General features: G+C 32.7%; 1 protein-coding gene across 1 annotated transcript in view; it reads left to right on the top strand.

Moving 5' to 3' along the window:
• The window catches only part of Sema1a (semaphorin 1a), a 427,795-nt gene that overhangs the window by 365,782 nt on the left and 37,675 nt on the right, over nucleotides 1-24,338 (top strand). The window contains 4 exon segments of the mRNA XM_070107025.1: nucleotides 125-266; nucleotides 636-757; nucleotides 4,302-4,382; nucleotides 8,706-8,851. Coding sequence (XP_069963126.1) covers nucleotides 125-266; nucleotides 636-757; nucleotides 4,302-4,382; nucleotides 8,706-8,851 — 491 coding nt within the window.

The following is a 24,338-nucleotide window of genomic DNA, read 5'->3' as shown; positions in this document are numbered from 1 at the left end:
TTTCTCCTGCATTCCTGTACATGTTTTTGTTGTTACTTGTCAATGATTTACATTTCGAATACTTTGTTATTGTTGTACTAATTTTAACTTCATTGTGTGTATTTGTCATTTCACCCAAATTTAGGCAATTTACTCACGCGTCGCGCGTGTCTGCAAATGGGACAAGGGCGGACCGCATCGTTTTCGCAATCGCTGGACGTCATTCCTGAAATCACGCCTCAACTGCTCCATACCCGGCGAATATCCGTTCTACTTCAATGAGATACGTAAGTGCAAATATATGCGTTGGCCATTTTTTATTATGTAATTTCTTTCCAAATTTTTTTTATTCCCTTTTTTGTTTGTTTGTTTTCGTGGGCGTGAATTGCCTAGTGCCGCTTTGATTTGGCGTGACATTAAAATTAATGTTGCGCTTTTAAAATTCCTCTACTACGCTGCGGCATAGCAATTCACACCCCAAACACACACACACATACCCAAACAATGCCGCCGAACTCATTTTAAATATTCGCCTGTAAAACTTTTTAAACATTCATGCAATTCATTATATTTATTTCTTTTTTCTACTTCTCCCCACGCCACGCCGCGCCGCCGCTGTGTTGGCGCTTCACTTGGTCCATTTTACAATCGACCAGAATCGGCTAGCAATCTCGTCGAAGGACACTATGGCCAAACAAGCGCCAAATTGATTTATGGCGTTTTTAATACGCCAACAAATTCAATTCCCGGCTCGGCAGTTTGTGCATTCTCACTGCAGGTAAGTTCGTCTCAACCTCGAAAGCATTTCGTCTATTAGTATACGCGCTTACATAAATGTATGTTTTATGGCTCTGCTTGTAATATTTGGGTGGAGGTAGCGTGTAATCAAGCGGTAGTGCTTTGCAAAAACAGGGTGGTTCAAGTGAACATATTTATACCTAGAAAGCTCGACAAAATGGTCATTCGACCACATTTACATTCACAAATTATACATTCTAAACATTTGAAGAATTATTGAAAAGTACTATAAGAAAGCCAAGAATTTATTTATGATATAACTGTATTTAAAGGATATAAGTATTATGACAAAACGTTCCCGAAGTTACGACTTGACCAACGAGGAATTTCATATACACATCTTTGGTCTGAACAATATTCTGAACTTACGCAGCTGATTAACTTTTTGTTTCCTCCGTATTCCCCAAAATAATAATGCGCTACGTTTCCAAAATATTTGGAATTATGTCTACGTATCGAAGCGGAACCTCAAGCCCCCAAGAACTGTGTAGAAGTAAATCTCTTGCGGAATGCAGAAAATGCTTTCAATAACAATATCAGCGAGGAGGTTATGAAAATCAGTCTACAGATTGAAACTCTAATTAGTTCTTTTTCAAAACATTTAAGATTCCACAGCCATTCCACTAATAAGTTTTTGCAGATCAAACTTCATGTGATATCATCAGCTCTGTTATCTTTTGATCAAATTTGACTCGAAAAAACCACGTTTGAATTGGTCATAAACCAAGGAAATGATTTTTTTCTTTGCGTATTATGGTGATGTGGTTCACCATGAATTCGTTACACAGCGTCAAAAAGTCAATAAGAAACACCACTTGACCGTTTTGAGGCGTTTACATGAAGCAATTCGTCGTAAACGTGCGGATTTGTGGGCAGAAAATGCATAGCTTTTTCATCACGATAATGCGCCGTGACTGTCTAGCCTAATAGTGACTGACTATTTGACCAAACACGGAACGAGAGTCTTCTTCGCTCAGCCACCGTATTTGACAGATTTGGCTTCCTGCGGCTTGTATTGGGTCAAATGGAGCATATCTTGAAGGCGATAATAATGTTTTGTATTACATTCAGTTCGGGTAAAATTTGATCAGATGTGTCAGATTAGTGTTTTCGCACAATTTAGTAACCTCTTAACCAACATTCTTAATCTCAATATATGAAAAGAATTAGCCACTCTAACTAGTGCTAGTCAGAATTCTCTGACTAATCTTATTTTTGCAGAAGCATCTGATACTAGTAATATAAAAACCAGAACCTTAGAAACTAGTTCGGATAGAGCAATGTGTTCTTATCCTCACTTTAAGAAGATTTTCATGCCTTATTACCTAATCTCTAAAAGGATGATATTGAATTCATATAGGAACAATGAGGATATTCGCACTTGTAAACAATATGCATAAACTCGGTCTCTGAGAATAATCATCCCTCTAACTGCTGGTTGCTAACTATCTAATTAATCCTATAACTGCAAGAGTATCTAATACTAAAACCAAAAACCGTTGGAAAAAGCATATAACTAACTTAAGAAAATGTATCAAATAGTTTTTAACTAGTTCAAGGAAAAGAGTATGGGTTGAGAAATAAGGTTCTTTTTGAAAAATATTCATAGTCTCGTGAAAACGAACCCGAATAGAGAAACGTGTTCTTATCTCTCATTTAGAAAAATTTCATCATTAATCAAACTCGAAATCTAGTTACCTAAATATAAAGGAATGAAATTCTATAGAAACAATTCTGCGCACAATTTATTAAACTCTTAACCAGCGTTCATAGTCTCGCTATACGAAAATAATCACTCACTGTAACCATTGCTAATTGCTCTCTCACTAATCATATATTTGCAAGAGTATCTGAGTAAATAAAAATCCTAACAGAGAGCATAAAAATTGTGCTTGAGAACACTTCTCCGGTAATTTTTTGCTTTATGAAGAGAAAGAGTCTAAAGTTATAATACTTAATCTCTATAGTCATAATATGTTGGTTACTACTAAGGATTTCTCTGCAGAAAGCCAATCAGAAGTCGGGATCGGGAGAAGAAAATGCTTTCGGTTAATAAATATATGATATAATAAGTAATGATTTCATCGTACAAAATTATAATTAAATACTTTTGACGTATATAAGAAAATATTGGATTCAGCTAGATGTTGATTACAGGATCTGTATCAGCAGAAAAATCAGTACTGAAATTTGCTTTTAAATATTTCATGGCTTAATAAGTAATGCTTGAATAATCATAAACTACAATATAATTTAATTTTTTTGATCGATATTTTAGAAGAATAGTTATATTCGTAGGGTTTTACATGTGGTGATAACTTTTTGGTAGGAAAAATTATGTATAGACTTTAGAAATATTTTATTCGCTAAAACCAATCATAAATTCAGAAACTTTAGCAATCTCACAACGTCACATACATATATCCATATTTCAAAAGTGATTTTGAAATAATTTGTGATTCATGATAAATATTTGTTCTCTACTTGAGTGCTATATAGAAACTTTGTCAATAAAAATCGATTTCTGATCCTACCAGTCTTACATATTAATTAGATAAAAAGATCTTAGAATATTTGGTATTTTTGAAGTTTTTGTGCAATCAACTGTATATTAAATTAGTTTGGGTATATAATATACATTTTTTGTTCTGAATTATAAAAATAGATATATATAAATATATTTTTCCAACAAATTATATCATTATATTATCTGGTCAAGTGGTAAAAAAATGTTAGAGAGTTCGATTAAGGTAGAGTTTCAAAGTAGCCGTATTCCATTCACCATTTCTCTGATCGCTTTAAACGCAGCTCTCTCAGGATCATAGAAATATAGGGGTTTATAAAATATTACTTAAGACAAAGTCTCTCTTTGAGATACAAGAGAAGCGTAAGTTTACAGCTGTTAAAGCTTGTTCGATTCACTACTCTCTAACGCTTGATGAATCGAAGACAGCTATCGTTACCTTTTAAGAAATTGCTTTCCTAACAAACTTATTATCAACTTAAAATATTGATTTGTAAAAATATATTTTTTGTTTATAAAAAAAATTGAATAAATTCAGCGTATTTCTCTTTGGAAAGCTGACAAAAATCATAAACAGTTATTTTCATAATGAAATAATTTTCTTTGTATACGCAAATGTTTAAAAGTATTTCTTTGAGCGTTGAAATTTTGAAAAATCGTAGCTCCAAGATTTTGCATATTAAGTAGAAATAAAAAAATACGTGTGCAAAATTTTGGCTCAAAAAACCCCAAAAAAAAAAAACTTTGCACAAAAAAAAATTTTAATGCAAATTTTGTCTAGAATGACCCAGCAAAGGGACACAACTTACTTTTATGAAATTAGTCTGCATTCGAACCACCCTTTATAAATGTTTGCACGCGTCACTTTCCATGTCGAAATGAGCTTTTTTCGGCCACCGCTTAATATTGATTTTTCCGCTTTGCCGAATTCGTACCTACATACAAGTATATAATATACATATTTTTACATACATAAATATTTTATTTCTCCTCATTGCAGAAAATCGCCGACACATTCGAGGGCAACTTTAAGGAGCAGAGCAGCATCAACTCAAATTGGTTGCCAGTCAATAATGCCAAGGTATGCAATATATCTACATATTTATATATTTTCTCTCGATTTTTCATTATTTTCACAATTAAAATGCCACAATTTTCAGTACACAAATCCGCAGACGCGCACTAGTACCGCTCAATATATATATACCTTTATTTAAATTTTATACCCTTCATATACCCCAATTTGGCACGAAGTTTATAACAACCAGAAGGAAACGCCGTAAGCCCTATATAGTATATAAATAAATAATCAACATGTCGAACTGAGTCCATTTAGCGACGTTCGTCTCCCTGTCAATTTGACTGGTATATAGGCGAAATAGTCTCAATTTTTCGATATATATTTCTGAAATTTTTCACACGTTCTTTTTCCTTCAAGAAACTGCAAATTTGTCGAAACTGCCGATATCGGACCTCTATAGGATATAGCTGTCATACCAACTGATCGATAAAACTCAAGTTTTTGTATGGAAATTTCAATTTTAATTGACAAGATATCTTCACGAAATTTGGCGCATATTATTATCAGAATCAAAGCTAGAATCCCTGAATATATCGTTCAGATCTGACCACTATAGCATATAGCTGCCATTCCAAATGATCGATAAAAATCAAATTTATGTATAGAAAACTTTTTTACTTGTCAATGTATCTACACGAAATTTAGTATAGATTATTGCCAAAACCAAGGCTACAATCCCCGAACATATCGTTCAGATCTGACCACTATAGCATATAGCTGCCGTACAAACTGCCGAATCAAAATCAAGATAAAGTTTTTTTCATACCCTTTTATACTACAAGAAATGCACCTGTGAAGGGTATTAACTGCTTTTCTTGTTGTCCACCAATTTAATATTTGCATACACACCAACACACTTAAAAATGTCAACAGCGTCGCATTGTCGCTATAGTATATGCATATATTCGTATGTATGTATGTAAGTATGTGTGTGCATTTTCAATTAAATTGGCCTCATACGCGCTGGCACTTAACCACTCATTTTTATTGATATGCCACAAACCGCAGTTGATGTCGTGTCGCGCACTCATCCACTGCCACACCCACATTCACTACAGCGCCGCGACTTGGATTTCCACATCATCCATCCGCGCGTCTGAGTGCATATTTAACTGAAATGCGCACAAATTAAAATTCATTTAATCGTGATTGACTTTTAATGCCACTACATAAACATCTGCTTAATCGCTTACATATACCCCTGTGTGTATATATTTGTGTTTGTCTGTATGTGTGTGTGTTTTGTATACACATACAAGCGTTGTAGGTAGTACTTTCGGTTTTTAAGTGGCCAATTAGTGGATATACGCAAAGTTATCTACACACACATACATGCTCATTCACCCTCAGGCTGATTTGGTGCATAGTCAACAAAATTGGTGGATTACAATAAATAAGTATGTATATTTACGCAGGTATCAGTGCGCATCGTCAGCGGATTAGTTGGTGCTAAACTAATTTACCGATTTATTTAAAAAATCGTGTTTAATTACCGTCATTAATCCACTACCGAAGCGATACGTTGTATTATATTTTACTTCACCTAACGGTAGTTTTGGTTCTATATGTCTGTATCAAAATTAACGGTGGACTGGTTGAAATGTGGAAATATGTTTTCGTCCAAAAAATTCAAATTTTATTAATTGCAAAATCGAAATTAGTTAGAAAGTTGAGGCATGGTGTTATTAGTGCTAAGTGAAATCGAAGCATTCTTACATTCGTTTAACTGTAGTTTCGTTTGTTTAACTATCACTAGAAGATATGAGTTGGTTGGTTGGAAAGGAAAGCGGCTGCATTTAAGCCATCATTAAGTGAGGTTAGGTTTGCAATTCCCGTTTTCTATTTCCCCAAAATAAAATCTCATAAAACTCAATTTTGCATTGGCGGCCGATCAAACATCGGGTATCATCAGTTCTTTCGCTTAGTACACCTTTTCGAGTTTTTTTTTTTTTTTTTAATTGAGGACTGGATTTTAGTTGGTTTCGAGCCTCTCCCCATTAGCTGTGCACCTAAGTTGTAACTAATTAAGCCCTGTTTTGCAACTCCGCGGATTTTACCGATTTATCTAAGATTTTCACCTTAATGGTTTAATATCTTTAAAGTTGAGAACCGTGAAGATATACCGTCTCAACCGACTGAAGGTTGGGTATTCACAGAGATAATGTTCTAGCGTCTAATCATCCTCCGCGCATGGTCCGCATTCGACCGATTCTACTTTACCAAGTTTCTGAAAGTGTGATCCTTGAGGTAAATGCCTCTACAATGTTTAGTTTATTCTTAGATAATACAGGGTTTTCCAATACGAGTCATGTGATTTAAAAAACAAAAAAAAACACTAATTGTTAAGGAAATTCAAATATTTTTTATTTAAGAAGTACAATCAATACATTAAGTTCTGAATATAACATTATTCAAATGGCCTTCACAACATCTTTTGCAGAAAGGAATTCGATGAACAAAATTTTCGATTACTTTTTTCACTAAATCAAGTCGTATGTCATGAATAGCACATTCAATGTTGACTTCTGAAGCTTGAAGAGAGTCTGGTTTATTGCTAAAGAATAAGTACTTCAAATAACCCCACTAGATGCAGTCTAATGGTGTTAAATCACAACTTCTTGGAGGCCATTCAATATTAAAATTTCTTGAAATTATCGAATCTCCAAACTTTCCTTGCAATAATTCGGTTGTTGCACGTGCTGTGTGGCACGTAGCCCCGTCTTGTTGGAACCGAATGTTGTCAAGACCAACTTATACCTAAAAGAACCTCTAAAAGAACTGCATTCCGGCCTAACCCCGAGCGCGCCAAGTTGTCGGCCTTTTCATTTCCTACTATTTATATTGTCGATCTCTCTACTAGGAAAGAAAAAATTATTTTCTCGGGCGCATTGCAAATCTAGACCGACTTCTTTAACAAGTTTGAATATAATACTAGAGTCGCAGTGACACTATGATTGGCTCCAACGCCCTAGGCTAGCTAAAAGCATTGCATGGTACTTTATTTGAATATGTATTGCTCGGACGTCGATGATGACCTCCAGAGCCTTTGCTGGTAATCCTTGTGTAGAGCCAATAGAACAGTTGGGATAATGATTCTTTTGTAGGCATTCCACATATGAAAAATCCTGGAAGCCATTCTTTCAACATGCTTTCTCAAGAAAAATCTCTTATCTGTAAGTAGGAACAACCCAAAATAATTGACAGAGCACAAGATTGCAATAGTTTTACTCCTTCAAGACAGACGGTTGAGTTGCGAGATTTTTTCTCTCTTTTGCGAAAATATGAGAGAATTTTGTTTAGATGAAAACAAAAAAAGTTCCAAGTCCGATTAAAAAGTTCAAAATTTATTGAAAGCTTTTAAATCTAACGCGCCGATTCAAAGTTCGCATACGTCGGTAGGCTTTATTCAAAAATAGTTTAGAAATTCATAGAATTAGAAGTTTTTGCTATCTTAAAAGATTACTTATACATAAGTTTTATTAAATTGCGAGTGAGAAAATAGATATTATGAAGCTCCAAGTGTCAAAACTCAAACCTACGTATGCGACTCGGTATATACAAATTGTATAAGTAAATGATAATAATATTATACTCGTATAATAAATATTTGGAAAAGTGATATTGAGTCTGGCTGTCTCTTAGTTCCCATAACCGAGTCCCCATATAACCGGAAGCATCCCGAATTTTCTCATTTTTATTCGATCAAGGAGTCACAAGTCTTCAGCAGTCCACAGAATTATGACAATTTTTTTTCCACTACAACAACGGTCTCTCTCCCTTTCCCCCTCTTTTTGTCTCTCTCTCTTTCGCTCTCTCTCTCTCTTAAAAAGTTGTTTGATACCCTCGGAAATTTGATCAGCCTCTACGAACCCTGAAATATATAACTAACGTTTTTTCTCGTTAAAGATTTTAGTTCTTTCTGGAATTAAGACAAGTAAACGAGCACACCATAAGTCCAACCAAGATAAGCCGAACGCTGAGCAAAAATTAACACCTCCTCTTGTTTACGCCCTTAACTTTCTTATGTACTCAAATTTTCATACTCTCTTCTTTATACTGACACCACAAACCTTCCTTGTTTGCAATTAATTTCTGCATAACTACTATGTATATACCTGCCACCTTTTTCTCTCTTTGGCTGTGGCGGTGTTTGGAAAAAATTGAAATTGTGCAATATAACAACATGAAAACGTCGACGAAAACTGCAACGTCATCGTCAGCAACATCAACATAAAAAAAAATTGCACATCAACTTTCAGCTTACAACAATACACACGCATGCCGTACAAAGCTATTCTATACACGTAATCTTTACCATTACAGGTGCCCGAACCGCGACCCGGCTCCTGTCACAATGATTCACGAACACTGCCGGAACCGACGTTGAATTTCATCAAAACACATTCGCTAATGGATGAGAACGTTCCGGCGTTTTTCGGTCAACCAATTTTGGTCAGGACGAGCACAATGTAAGTACCTTGAATATTGCACACACACACGCATATGCACTTATGTGTTTGTTCATTTATGTATCTATACTAAGCGAATATAAGCGTACACGTACACTGAATTCGGTAGTAAACTAAATACAGTAAAAAAAACAAAGATAGTACCTAAATAGTTATACGTATGTGTATTAATACAGGGTGATCCATAAGTGATTTATTTTTGGTTATCAAAAAAATAACAAAATTCAATACTTTATTGCTTTATTGCAGTAAACATACTCATGTGACAAAACTGACTATATATATATCTCCCTCTATATATAGAGAGGGTGGTTCGTTTAGTTTTTATTTCTATAAATTCAAAGATTTTTTTTTAACTTTTTTTATTAATTTGTTCTTGCAAAAACTCGGATTACTCCTGAAACAAAATTATATTTAGGTGGCGGCATCGTATCGTCGCATCATTATAACCCTATTTTTCAAGAACGTATTATTTTTTACCAAGAATTTACCCTATTTTTGTTTGCATACTTACGTGGCACGTTGATCGGCTTCGTATATAATTGTAGAGGCTGTATTCCTTAATAATTATTTAAATTATACCCCACACGGGACATATTAAGTTTCCCAAGAAGTTTGTAAAAATCTACAAGAAATCGGGGAAAACCCGAAAAGTATATAAACGAGTATATATGATCAGCTTGTCGAGCTGAGTAGATTTCGCCATGATCGTCTATCCGTTTGTTGTCTTTGTGGTTTTACTCAAAATAGTCCCTCAGTTTTCAAAATGCCGATTTGAAATTTTGCACACTTCCTTTTCTATCCAAGAATCTGCTCATTTGTCGTAATCGCCTATATCGGACCACATACAGTTGTCTTACAGACTGATCAATAAAAAACAAGTTCTTGTATGGAAAACTTTCTTATTTGACACGAAATTCGGTACACATTACTGTCCAAGTCAATGCTACAATTTCCGAAAATACTGTTTAGATCGGACCAGTATAGTATATAGTTCTCATATAAACTGGTTAATAACAATCAAGTCCTTATATGGAAAACTTTCTTTTTTGCCAAGGTATCTTTACGAAATTTTACATGGATTAATATCCCAGATAGGTCTACAATTGTTAAAGATATTGTTTAAATCGGAGCACTATAGCCTATAGCTATCTTACAAACTTACAAACTGATCGATCAAATTCTAATCCTTGTATGGAAGACTTTCTTATTTGCCAAGCTAAGTTCACGAAACTCGGCATACATTATTGTCTAAGACAATGCTACTATCTACGAATAGCTTTAATGTTCAGATCGGGCAACAACAATTAGTAGATAGCTCGTTTTTATGATTTTGTTTTGTGTAGTGTCTCTTAAGCTCCTCGACAAAATTTGTATAACTCTTACGCAGTGGCCAATTGATATTCTTGGGACTAAAAAATAAACAATTTTGTTTTGATCCGTGCGAAACGAGGTACTATATGATGAAATTAAAGCTCTATCAAAGCAATTTTCTTAATTTCTCTCAATTAAAATAAGATTTCCAATAAAATTTGCATAGAAAAATATACAACTATCTCTAAAATTCTTCCACTTAACAAGTTTTTTGCTGTGGTTTCAAAACCTCTTGCTCCCTCTCTTTCTCTATTTGTCTATTCCTCAATCTCTTCCTATTTCCCTATTCTTCTATCACTCTCGCTCCCTATTCCTCTCTTTCTGCCTATTCTTTTCTCTTTCCCTATTTTTCTTCTTCTCTCTCTCTCTCTTTCTATTCCTTTTTCCCCCTCTATCTCTCTCTTTTAAAATGTTGTTTAGTGCCCTTGGCGCTTTGTCACCTTCAACTCTTTTCATACCTTGCAACGTAAAAGAGACATAAAAATGTTCCCAATAAAAGATTTTAGTCTTTTTGGCTTTCAATTTCAATATATACTTGTACATCTTGATTCTTTTCTGTTGTATACCCTAATGCATAAAGCTGCTAGCCAACGAAATCGCTGATTTTACTCTGAACTTTACGCAATAATAACGGTATACCTTTTGTCTCCCATAATTTTCATGTATATGAAATTGCCGAGGTGATTTACAATAAGTAACAGCTGTTACTGTCACAAAAAAAAATAACATATTAATAACCGTAACAACTTATTGCACCACCCTGTATTTGAATACGCACACGTATGTGTACATATAAAGACGTATGATAACGGTTTATGTTTATTTATATATATATATATATTTTTCATATACATACATACATATATATGGAGCAACTTCCACACCACTCTTATCGTATATCCTGCCCGGCTTTCATACTCTCGTCCCCAAGTCATTTCGTTGCGTCCTTGCAAAATGTCGTCCGCCATCGTGCTTTGCATTACATCCGGCGTTGACTTTTTAGCTGACATTCGGGCGACGAAATTGACTTTTTGTTTACCGCACACACAAACACACATACATGTACATATGTGAGTTGTATGCAAGCGTGCGTACGTGTGTTTGTGCGACCATGTAGTGCAGATTGCGTATACGCCACGGCCGGATGTCGGTCACGTACCACCGGGTGAGTGGCTAACGCACAAGTGGCTATGAAATTGTTGTCGTTGTCGTTGTCGTTGATCATTGTTGGAATAGCCATTGCCTCGCTGAATGCTCCTGCTGCTGCAATCTAAATATTATTATACAACAGTGGTGGCAACAGGAAAGGCACTTGCGTTGGCTAAGCGCAACTGCGACGACTTCCAATGCAGCGGGTAATATTGTTGTAACGACAACTACAACACTAGCAATATCTACAAATTGACTGCTATAACGCTATCACAATTTAAGACTGTCTCCACGTATATGTATATGTGTGTGTATGTGTGTGCTGGCTTGTTTGCCAACTGCACGTTCGACAATGATCATTATGATTATGATTATGGTTTGTTGATGCAACACCGCCACTAACCGTTGCACAACTAACACACGACTAACAAACCAACTAAGCTAGCTAGCTAGCTAGCCGCAGGCGTGGCTGGCGGGTGACTATTTTAAATAAAATAGATAACGTTCGTAGTGGCTTTGAGGCGTAACTGAGGAGCCAATTTTCTAACACAGCTACAAGTGCGAGTAACACAAAGTGTGTGTGATTTGTATATGTGTGAGTATAATGTGTATGTGTGAGTTTAAGTTTAAGTTGTGTGTGTGTGTGTGTGTGTGCTGTGGCATGTCATTGCTGCAATGGGTGCGGTTATTGTTTGTTCAGTCATACCGTTATGTTTGTTAAGTAACGAGAAATGTGTTGATCCTGGTGCAATATCAAACGACCGGAAACCCTGCCCGCAATTCAACGCCAAATTAGTTATTACACGCTTTGAGTTGACGATTTTCATGTCACATTACCTGCTACTTTACAGTGTAGCTATGCTTTAAGGGCATATGCATTTGTTTACATACGTATGACTGACTAAAATATGTTGTAAAAATGTTGCAAATAGCTTTTTACTGTTAAGAAGTCAGTACTATATTGTTAAAGTTTCCTATAAACCTTTAGTTAGGTGGCTTAGTAGATTTTTCTATCCCGAAAATCCTCGAGCGGTCATATACTAGCTCAACTAAATCCCTCGTGTTGGCAAGTGTGGGGCTGTAAGAGATTTATAAGATGAAAAGCGTAGATGTATGTATAATTATAATCCCTATTGGCAAAACTGGGACAATCGAGTTTTTTCAGCTTCTCTTGGGACGAATTTTTCACCAGCAAAGTTATTCGCCATGGACAAGCACAAATAGTAATCACTTGATTCCAGATCCGGACTATAAGGTGGATGCATAAGACGCTAACCAAGCTTCCACAGCTTTTGCGGAGTCACTATCGATGTCTGTGGCCTGGCGTTGTCCTGATGGAACACAATTTCTCTACTACTGGGCTAAGCTGCCCACTTCTGGGCGATTGCGTCCATTACATTATGTTAAACTTTGCGGCTCCTCATGCTTGTTTTATTCGTAAAATCGTTTACATTAATTTAGTATAAAAAAATTTACTTCACGAGTGTAAAAGTATTTAACCTAATAATGAATGAACATTTATTTTCATGATATCCTTCGAGATTACAATGAGATTAGCAATGAGAGCGTTGTCTTCTAGAGTTGCTGTCTCTAGTGGCCTACCTGTACTGAGTGATTTCCTTTGTTCTAGCACAAGGATACAGATTTTTTGTTTTTGTCATTCCTTCGGTCAGACCAAAAACCTTTCAACTTATATAGTACATACAACCGTATCTCAAACTTATATATACTCGTACTTAGTTGCCACCAGCAACTGCATGAAATTTTTTAGTTGAGCTTAAACGAGTGTCGGTGAGTGTCATGATTTTAACCAGCTAGTAGTGACCCACACAAGTTAATTAACTTCAAAGGCTTGAAAGATATTCTGGGAAACTTTTCTACATAAATAAAAATTAGCTCGAATATTAATACTGCTGAAATGTAATAATTAAAACACGGCAATAAAAAAAGATTTTTGCTAAAATTTTAGATTTACTATTGGCAGAGTATCCATTATTTTGGAAATGTTGTAAAAACTGGCATAAAAAATCAGCATTAAAAAAAGCTTGAATATATAGATGGCCTAGGTATCCTAAAGGACAAACAGCACTGATTTGAAATCTGTCAAAAATTGTATCTTAGAAAAAATTAAATTAAATTTTTAAAACAATTGAATTTGAGATTTTATTAAGAGATGATTTTAGTTTTCGGTGTAAATTTTTGCTGTTGTTATTTTTGATATAATGATAATATCGATTAGTGCAATTGATTTAGAAAATATTTAAAATATATATGAAATTTTTAAATTAATTAAATTTAAGCTTTTGCTGTTAACTTTTGGTTTAATTACATTTTACATCGGCATACTTTAGTATAATTGGTTTAAAATTTTTTTTTTAATATTTTTTGTTTTAATTACTTTAATGTTAATTTATTACTCTTGTATATTTTGGTATAATGACAGAATATTTTGGTATAATTGGTTTCAAAATTTTATAATGAAATTTATTTGAGCTTTTTAAGTAATCTAATTTCATGTTTTTGATGTTATCATTTTTGGTATAATTTTTATTATACAAAATAATATTTTTGGTATAAGTGGCTTAAAGTTTCTTTTAAATATTTTTTAACTTAATTAAATTAATATAAGATTCTTGGTGTATCTGTTTTAGTATAACTACGTATAATAACACTATAATTTGGTATAATTGATTTCAATGTGTTAATGAATTTTATGAAAGATTTTTATTTATTTTATTTCAGGTTTGTAATGTTTTCATTTTTGATTTAATAATGATACTATTTTTGGTATAAAAAGTTCAATTTTTTAAAACTATTTTTTGTTTCAAATAATTTAATTTAAGTTTTTTGCTTTTATCAGTTTTAGTATAAATACGTATAATAACAGTATAATTTGGTATACTTGATTTCAAAATGTGTTAAAATAATTCATTGAGAGATTTTTAGTTAATCAAATATCAGGTTTTTGATGTTGCGATTTTTAAGATAATTTGGTATAATAATAGTATTTTTAGTATAAAATGTTTAAAATTTTTTTTCAAATATTTTTAGTTTTAATTCAATTAATTTAAGATTTTTGCTGTTTTTATTTTTGGTATAATTACGTATAATAACAGTATAATTTGGTATAATTTGGTTTAATTAATTTCAAAATGTGTTAATTAATTCATTGGAAGATTTTTAGTTAATCGAATATCATCTTTGATGTTGCCAATATTGGTATAATAATAGTATTTATGGTACAACTTGTTTACATTCTTTTAAATAGACTTTTCGTTTATTAAAGCAAAATAATTGAATTTAGACTTTACTATAATTAAGTTTTAGTAAAATATTTTCATTTGGTTTTTTTTGATAAATTCTTAATTTTTTATACTCTCGCAACCTGTTGCTACAGAGTATAATAGTTTTGTTCACCTAACGGTTGTTTGTATCACCTAAAACTAATCGAGTTAGATATAGGGTTATGTATATATAAATGATCAGGATGAAGAGACGAGGTGAAATCCGGGTGACTGTCTGTCCGTCCGTCCGTCCGTCCGTGCAAGCTCTAACTTGAGTAAAAATTGAGATATCTTTATGAAACTTGGTAGACATGTTTCTTGGTACCGTGAGACGGTTGGTATTGCAGATGGGCGTAATTGGACCACTGCCACGCCCACAAAACGCCATTAATCAAAAACAAATAACTTGCCATAACTAAGCTCCGCAATAAGATACAAGACTGTTATTTGGTACACAGGATCACATTAGGGAGGGGCATCTGCTGTTAAAACTTTTTTTTAAAAAGTGGGCGTGGCCCCGCCTCTAATAGGTTTAATGTGCATATCTCCAAAACCGCTAACGCTATAATAACAAAATTCACTAGGAGCAAATGTTTTTAGCATTTCTATTGACGGTGTCAAAATAGTTGAAATCGGGTGGCAACTCCGCCTACTCCCCATATAACGGTACTGTTAAAAACTACTAAAAGCGCGATAAATCAAGCACTAAATACGTCAGAGACATTAAATTTTATCTCTGAAATGGTATAAATTGGCTTTATAGGAACGGCGTTCAAAATTAGTCAGTGGGCGTGGCACAGCCCACTTTTATGTGAAAACCCATATCTTGAGATCTGCTCCACCGATTTCAACCAAATTCGGTGTATAACGTTCTTTTCATGTTTCTATGTCATAGTGCGAAAATGGGCGAAATCGGACTACAACCACGCTTACTTCCCATGTAACACCATTTTCAATTCCATCTGATTCTTTCACTTTCCACTATGCAAATCAGGTAACAATGATTACATCGGGGTAAAACTTTGCGTGAATAATGCAATTAAATTATGCCACCTTGCGGCCAAAAATTGTCTAAATCGAACCGAAACTGTTCAAACCCCTAAGTACTAAATATGTGGACCCCAGTGCCTATAGTTGACCTTCTACCGAAAATATCAGTCAATCCACAAAGAAATCTCAAACGAGTATACCATTTGACTTTGCGAGAGTATAAAATGTTCGGTTACATCCGAACTTAGCCCTTCCTTACTTGTTTTATTTTTATAAACGTATGGCATATTAATTGGTTGAAAATTTTTTTTAATTTATTAAATTCCATATATTCGATGTGGTTTTTTTTGGTATAATTTGGTATAAAAATAGTAATTTGGTATAAGTGGTTTCAAAAATTTTAAAAATATTTTTTGTCTTTAAGTTAAAATAATAGAAATTCGTAATAATTGTATTGATATATTTGATTTTATTTGGTATAATTGGTCTCAAATTTTTAAAAATATTTTTTGCTTATTAAATTAAAATAAATTATTTTTGGTATAATTGTTTTAAACTTTTTTTTGTTTTTAAGTTAAAACAACAAGTTAATTTAAGACTATACTGTAATTATTTTTGGTATAATAATAGTATAATATATATTTGGTATAAGTGGTATAATATTTTTATATATACATTTATACATATGTAGTATAGAAACTTCTACAACAACTAGTTACCAGTATATGTAAGAGCACCTGCCTCAACGTTAATTGACTTGCAAGCGCTTGAACTTAATTTTTCCAAAAATTTCCTATGTACCTGAGAAATCATGTCACTTACTCATAAATTTTTATGTATTTGTATATATACAATAAATGTATGTGCTTGCACATCAATCCTGCGCCTTCACTTTCGTCTTAACAAAATTCGCCTTTCACCTGCATCATTATCTTGCTTTTCTTCTGTATCGGCACATTCGCATTTCACACACAAACACACTGACATATAAAAGTATAAACAACAACTACCGCAGAAGACTTGTCTACTACGCTGCCACACCAATGTGCCACTTAGTGTTGCATGCACACTTAGTACATAGATGGCGGTTAAACATGTCGTGGCGTTGTCGTAGCGCAGAAAATTTTAAGTAGCTCGTAATTTACTTCTTTTATGTGCACAACATGCCACAAATGCAAACACGGTTACAAAAACAAAAAACGCACGCACACTTACTTCTTCCACTCTGCCGTTGTATGGGTTTTATGTGTGTGCGTGCGCGCCACTTACTTGTTAGTTCGTTCGCAAGCCATTGCCTGAGCGAGTGAGTGAGTGAGTGAGTGGAGAGTGAATAACACGACAGCATTTACGGTCGCATGTATGCGTTGCACATAAACGTTTTTAATGTTGTATGCCATAAAGTGCAACAGCATTAACAACAACAACATTGGCACAGTTATGCACCGACACATGCGTGGCGCACACCATCACCACCAGCCAGACAAGCACATACACAAACACACACGCAATCTTAGCACTGTTTGTGTGCAGTTATTTATGTTGGTATTTTTGCGCGCCCGAAAGTATGCTTGCCTGTATATTTGTGTCATCCACATTCGCACTTGGGCGAGATTTATGGATGTCAAAAGTTTTTTATACGCCAGCAGCCGCAGTTCACCAACCAAACAAACAGCCAAGCAGTCAGCCAACCAGCCAGCGAAATGCCGCCCGAAACCCATTGAACTACTCGTGCATCGTTCGCTTGCTTTGCAGCCGCGCACCCCCAACGCCGCCCCGTAACTCATCAATTTCTGCTCTGCATTTTACTCATATTGTTGTTGTTGGTGTTTTTTTTTTTGCGTATTCGTTCATCTTTCATTTCTAGACATTTGGTACTTGAAATGACCCCGCTGCATCGACCACCGCGCTGCTATGTTGCATGCGACGTTGCTTGCGTGCGCTTGTTGACGCAAGTTTGTATGCGCGTGTGGAATTTTTTGCCCGTACATGTATGCATATGTGTGTGTATTTGTGTGTTTTCTGGTTTAAATTGCGCTTTCATAATTTTAACTCTCTGCAAACACTAAACTTCACACACACACCTGTGTACATATGACACTCATGTTTGTAAACATAGACGTGCTGCTATTCGTCTTGTTTGTATGTGTTGTTGTTGTTGTTGCATTTAACTTATGTAGCCGAAACGATGATGACACAGTGAACTGAAATGAAAATTTGCGTGCCGTTGCAAGCGAAAAAATACCGCTAGACGTTGCACTTAAAAATATGAAAATTGTTGACACAACAAAAAGAGTCTCATATTAATATACTAAACTTTACTACATAGGCGTTGCTAGACGTTGCTGATTTTCAGCTTATTTTTCGAACTACTCCGGTATATGTATGCGTACATATTTCCTTTGAATCGTTAATTGACCTTCGTGCGTGGCAGTTAAAGCTGCCTCATACATATATCAACACGCGTTTGATTTTTGTATATGCAAAGCAAATAACGCTATGTGTGTATTCACTTCACTTCACTTCCATAATAAATTTTTCTTAAGGTTGCATCTTAATTTTCTGCTAACTTGCAAGTCTGAGCCGTAGTGAAATATGTGGCATGATGCTTAGTAATTTCTATGTCATTTATTATGGCAAAATATTTCAGCCTAATAGTAAAAAGTGGCGTCACACCTTGATAGACGCTATGAAATATTCAAAATTAAACTTTTCCCCACACTTTTAAGCGTGGTGCTAGCTGAGCTTTGCCTCCTATTTATTGTGCGTACTTGGATTTTGTTCCACTAGTTTCAAATCAGCTTCAAACTGCATCTACGGTTTATAAGAAGTCTTTTGATTGCAGAAAACACTTGCAGATTAAAAATTCCCTGCTAAAATACGAATGCCTACAGCTACACTTTTTCATCTTCATATTTTGCCTATTGTCATTTTTGGTAATATATAATTTGGTATAATAATAGTATTATTTGGTGGAAATGATTTTAAAATTGTTTTAAATATAATTTTTCTGTTTTTAGATAAAGTTAAATTGATATTTTTGGAATTATTTGGTTTATTAATTGGTTATATAATATTATTTGGTATAATTAGTCTCAAAATCTTTTAAAATATTTTGAAATTAATTTATTTAAGCTTTTTGCTGTTATTAGTTGTTTACAATTACAATGTTGTATTTTCAAAATTAAAATTTTTTTTAAATATATTAATTAAAATTTATAGCTAATGGTTTTTGGTATAATTACGTATAATAACAGTGTAATTTGGTATAAGTAATTTAAAATTGTCTAATTAATTCAATTAGAGGTTTTTAAGTAATCGAATATCAGGGTTTTGATATTCTTAACTTTAGTATAATTTGTGTATAATTTTGTATAGTAATTTCAAAAATTTTTAAACCATTTTTTGCTTTAAATTGGTTTGCTTTTACTGTTTTTTTATAATTATAATTTTGTTTTTTCAAAATCCAAAAAAATTTTTTTTTTTTTATAATCTAATTCAAAATTATTGCTGATGTATTTATTGTTATAATTGCGTTTAGTAATATTCTAGATTAATAAATTGTTTTCAAAATTTTCTTATTAATTTAATTTGAACTTTTAAAGTAATATAATTTCAGGGTTTTGTTGGTTTAATTTTTTGGTACAATTCCATAAATATAATTGGTATAAATTTTTTTAATTTTTAATTAAAAAAATCGAATTGGAAATTTTTTTGATGTAAGGTTATAAGATATGATGTAATTATGTGCGTTTTATTGTCGGTTTGAAATGACATAAAGTAATTTAATATGAGGTGTTGTGTTTTAATTTCATTCTGTATGATGTGATGTGATTTTATTAAATTTTATAATGTTAGACATAAGATGATGTGATTTGATATGATAATATAAGGTATAATGTGATTTTTGTTAATATAAAGTGAAATGTCATTCAATATAAGATGATGTGAATTGCAGCGATTTTGTATTATGTGATGATGTGTTGCGAAGTATTGATTACTAGAAGTGACTTGATGTAATTTATTATGAGATGATGTAACAATATAAGGTATGATGTGATTTGAAACGATCTTGTGTGATTTGCTTTAATATTTGCGATTCGATTTAATAAGTAATTCAAAAAATGATATTTGAAGTGCTCTGATATAATTTCATGCGATTATTTTATAATGTATAGTGACTTCATAAGATATGCTGTACATGCGAGCTTGAAGGGATATATAATAAGTTTATGTGATACGGCTTAAGGTAACAAAAGGTGATATGATTTCATCCTGTGCTATGTGACATGTTATGACTTGAAATAATTTAATGCAATGTGTTTTGTTATTAAATGTTATAATCTGGCGTGATATGATTTACGATGCGTTGATGTGATTCTTGGCTTAATGTGATGTAACATGTTGGGACTTGATGAAATGAATGAAGATGTGTTGTGATACTTTGACGTGAAGTAATGTGATGCATATGTACTCGTATGTATTTGATGTATGATATAACATGATGTGTGTAGTGGGCTATATAATATTTTAAAAAATAAAAATTTACGGATATCTGATAACTGTAGCGTGGTAATGTTCAGATATAAAAACGAAGGTAAAACTAACCGTGAGTGTTAAATTAACAGTGCATGTTCAGTTCACAGGGAATGTTAGGTTAACTGCGAATTTTAAGTTAACAGTATATTTAAAAATAACAGGAAACTTTAAGTAACAGCGAATGTTAAGTTAACGGTATATGTTGAGTTAACAGTAAATGTTAAGCTAACAGTAAAAGTTAAGTTAATTTAAAATGTTAAGTTAACATAAATCGTTAAGTTAACATAAAGTGTTAAGTTCACATAAAATGTTAAGTTAACATAAAATGTTAAGTTAATAGCTATAGAAATTTGTTTTTCTTTTTGTAAAATTTAGCAGTAGCACATGATATTCTTTTAAATTATTATTAACAAAGTCTACAGCTTGACACAATTGAAAGTTTTAAAGTTTTTTTTCTATGTCAAAAAAATTTAAAATTTAAGATAAAATCTTTACAATAATGGATATTGAGACAATGTATTGCTAAGTATGTAAAATTTAGAAACCAAATTCGACAACAGCATTGCGCAACTAAGTCGACTTAATAAATTTCCTGAAAATGTGATGTGCGCTGCTTTCCACAGCAAAATTAACCTTTTCCATTTCTTTTCACTTCTTTTTCTTTTTTTTGCATTTTCAATTTACTTTTCTCATATTTGTTTCGCTCACTTTGTATATTCTTTGCCTAACTATTGCAATGTGACTGCCATATTGGCTTTTGAAATTATTTGTGAAAACTTAAATGAAAACTCGCAAGCCAAGTAACTTTTCTTTGCTTTCGTACAAACGAACAACAGCATGACATGCAACAACAAATATAGCAACCAAAATCGGTCGCAAAGTCGACCAACTGTGTGTTTTTCGCTTTTGTTGTAACTAGTACGTACTTGGAAATTATTTTCCTTATTTTTTGTTTTTGCTTTTGTTTTTTTGGGACCAACAACAATTCTTGTTATTGTTCTGGCCGTAACTTGCTCCTATTTTCATTGTTAAATGCCTGTGTGTGTGTAATAGTATTAGTTGGCTTTCTGATGTATTTAGGAGCTTCACTTTGTCACTTAGCTGCACATCCAACTAATCGCGAAGTTACCGTTAAACTTTTCAAGTTAGTTGCCTGTGTATGTGTAGTGTGTGGAAGTTTTATAGATTTTCGGCAATGCCAGGTTGGAAATTTAACTAACTTTTCTACGTACAAGCAACTAAAATGTGCATGATAACTGTACTCTACGCCATTTATTGCTGCTTGCTAGATAACATTGCTTATACCTATGTGTATGTGTATGTATGCACATAAGTTTTTATATATGTGTGTAAGTTTACGCTTTCTACCGCTGTGTGAGGTCAACTATATAATTGATTGTTGGAAATCAGTAAGTAATACTTTAGTCAGAAGTTAACTTGCCAAGTGGAAAAAACATTGCTAAAAACAGTAATGTGCATAATATTATGATCATTTTGAAATTTTTGTAATTTTGTGTACTTGGACCAAGCCTATTCTGATATTAATTCAATCAATCTATGGTGACTGATCTGTTTTATTAAAGATTATCAGTAGGGATTATTTGAAAAATTCAAAATTTCTTTATTTAATAAAAGAACAAAAACTTTGGAGTATGTAAATAAAAATATATTACTACTGCAAAATATATTTAAGATTTGCATTGTGGATTTTTTGAGCACAATATTTGCGGTTATGTCTTTAAGAACATTGGATATTGACAACTGGATATTTAGCTATGCAGTTATGTAAAAAAATATTTGGTCATCAGGAAAAAAATTTTCCAATTTTATATCGAAAATTTTGAATTTTTGTGTATAGGAACAGAGCCTCTTCTGATGATTATTCAAATTATCTATGCTGGCTGATTTATTTGAATTTATGCATGATAATTGGTCTAAGATGCTTAATATTGTTAAAAAAATTTAGAAAAATAAATCTTTGAAATTTAAAAGGCTAAAAAATGTTATAAAAACACATTATAAAAGTTATGCACATAAGAGAAGCTACCTTTTGATTTTTCAAAAATTTTTAAATTCATTGTAACTAATCTGTGTTGCCAGCTTGACATTTTTTCTAGAATATGAAGTGCTATAAACGTCAAACAAAATTTGAGTTTTAAATATTAAAATTTTCACTTTTCGTTTTGATTACTAAATTTTAAAAGCTCATTTTTATTAAGGTCGCCTACGAACTACCCACATTCCTCTCTAATAAAAATATAATTATTATTTATGTTTATTATTTCAAATTTAATATAATAAATTATATTTTTCTGCTCATGATTGTATATATATGTACGTACATATATATACTTATCCTAAAAAATTATAATCTTATTCAATTCTGAATTTCGTGCGAACTGCATTCAGCAACCTCATTCAATTTGCTTAAGAGAGCATTACTTCAAGCGAAGCGCATTTAAATGTTTGGTTCAAGAAAATTACAAAATGCAAATGTCAAGGAAAAGCTTTCAAATATGCCCTCATTTCTGCAGTTATTTCTATGCATGTACAATACATATTTTAAAATTTTAAATGGCAAATTTTGAAATTCAAAGTGGTTAGCATTCGTAGCTGCGAAGATCACTTATACGCCATGTTGTTCCGAGAATGAACTACAATTCTCGGTAGTTGTATTATTGCTGTCATTTACAAATTACATTTTTCTCGAGAAATCTAATAAATACTATGAAAACTAGTTTATTTTTGAATTGCTACATACATACATACATCATGCTATATAATTTTAGCGACTGCAATTGAAATTTAATGTGAATTTTGTTTTAAGTCCATTGCCAATATATCTAAGCTGATACTTAATTATTTTAATAATTAAGCAGCAGTATATCTCTTTTATAAAATTTTGCTCAAGTTATATGACATTCACTCTTCTTCTGACGTCATAGCAAAAGTGTAAAGTTCTCTACAGCAACATTTTTGTTGTTAAAAAAATTCAATATCTTTAAGGTATTTTTGAACTATTATAGTTATAGTTAAATGAAATTATAATTTTAATTAGTTTAAGGTATTTCTGTTTAGCATAAATTGCAAAGAAGGTTTTTTCACTAATAAATATATATTTCGTATACAAAATGCATTCAGAAATCTTTGGCCTAACAATGAAAGAAGGTTTTGTTTGGTGAAATTCTAGCTCAATGCCTCTACGAGTATATACATACATACAAGTATATGTATATAATCTTGTACCAGAAGCTGTAGTTTTTGTTAAAATGGCCTTCAAACATTTCTAAAGCAATTCAATAGGCAAAGCTTTGAGTTATTCAAAACAAACATTTTTTTCTATTTTGATCCCGCCATTTGCGTGGAATCTTATTGCAATGAGCCACTTTTTGACCGTGGGTATGAGAAATAGGTTTTTGGGATCAACTATAAAGAATAAAGAGTTTAGAGAACTAGTCTATAGCATAATTATTTAATATATCAGTCGTCGTCGACGTTTTTTCCAAGAAGAAACCATGTTTTTATGGAAACATGGCATTCACTTTTTTCGATTGTAAACGAAAGCATCAGAGGTCGCTTTACTTTGAGACCAATAACTGAAATAAATATTGTATAAAGTTTCTTGAAACTTAGACAGTATTCTAGTTAAGATGCTTTTTGGCAACGACTTTTTGTGTAGGTTCCGATCTTTTATTTAAGCCAAAGGCTCTGCTCATATAGTATTTTTACTTTGTACCGAATATTTTGAAGAATACCAAAAAATTATTATAAATTTCAAATTATTGGCCGATTGTTTTAATACTTAACTTGTCATACATACAAAATACAATTTTAATATTGATCCAATATTTTTAAGAACTAGATGGAGAAGAATCGATAGAATAGGCACCGTCCACATTAAGCTCAAATCACATATCTCCGAACCTACTCCACCAATTTCAACGAAATTTGTTACAAAAGATTATTTTGATATTCCCTTGTTACAGTGCAGCGAAATGAGCGAAATCGGACGCCTATTTTCTATATAAAACAACTTTAAATCATCTGGTTTTTTCACTTTCCAGCATACAAATCAAGTATTAATTAATATATCGAAATAAAAATTTGCAAATATTTTCTTAAAATTATGCCATTTCAGGGCTAAAAATTGTCCA

Source organism: Bactrocera oleae, chromosome 3 (genome assembly GCF_042242935.1).
Source record: "Bactrocera oleae isolate idBacOlea1 chromosome 3, idBacOlea1, whole genome shotgun sequence".
Classification (NCBI taxonomy): Eukaryota; Metazoa; Arthropoda; class Insecta; order Diptera; family Tephritidae; genus Bactrocera; species Bactrocera oleae.
This window is presented reverse-complemented; position numbering and strand designations above follow the sequence as displayed.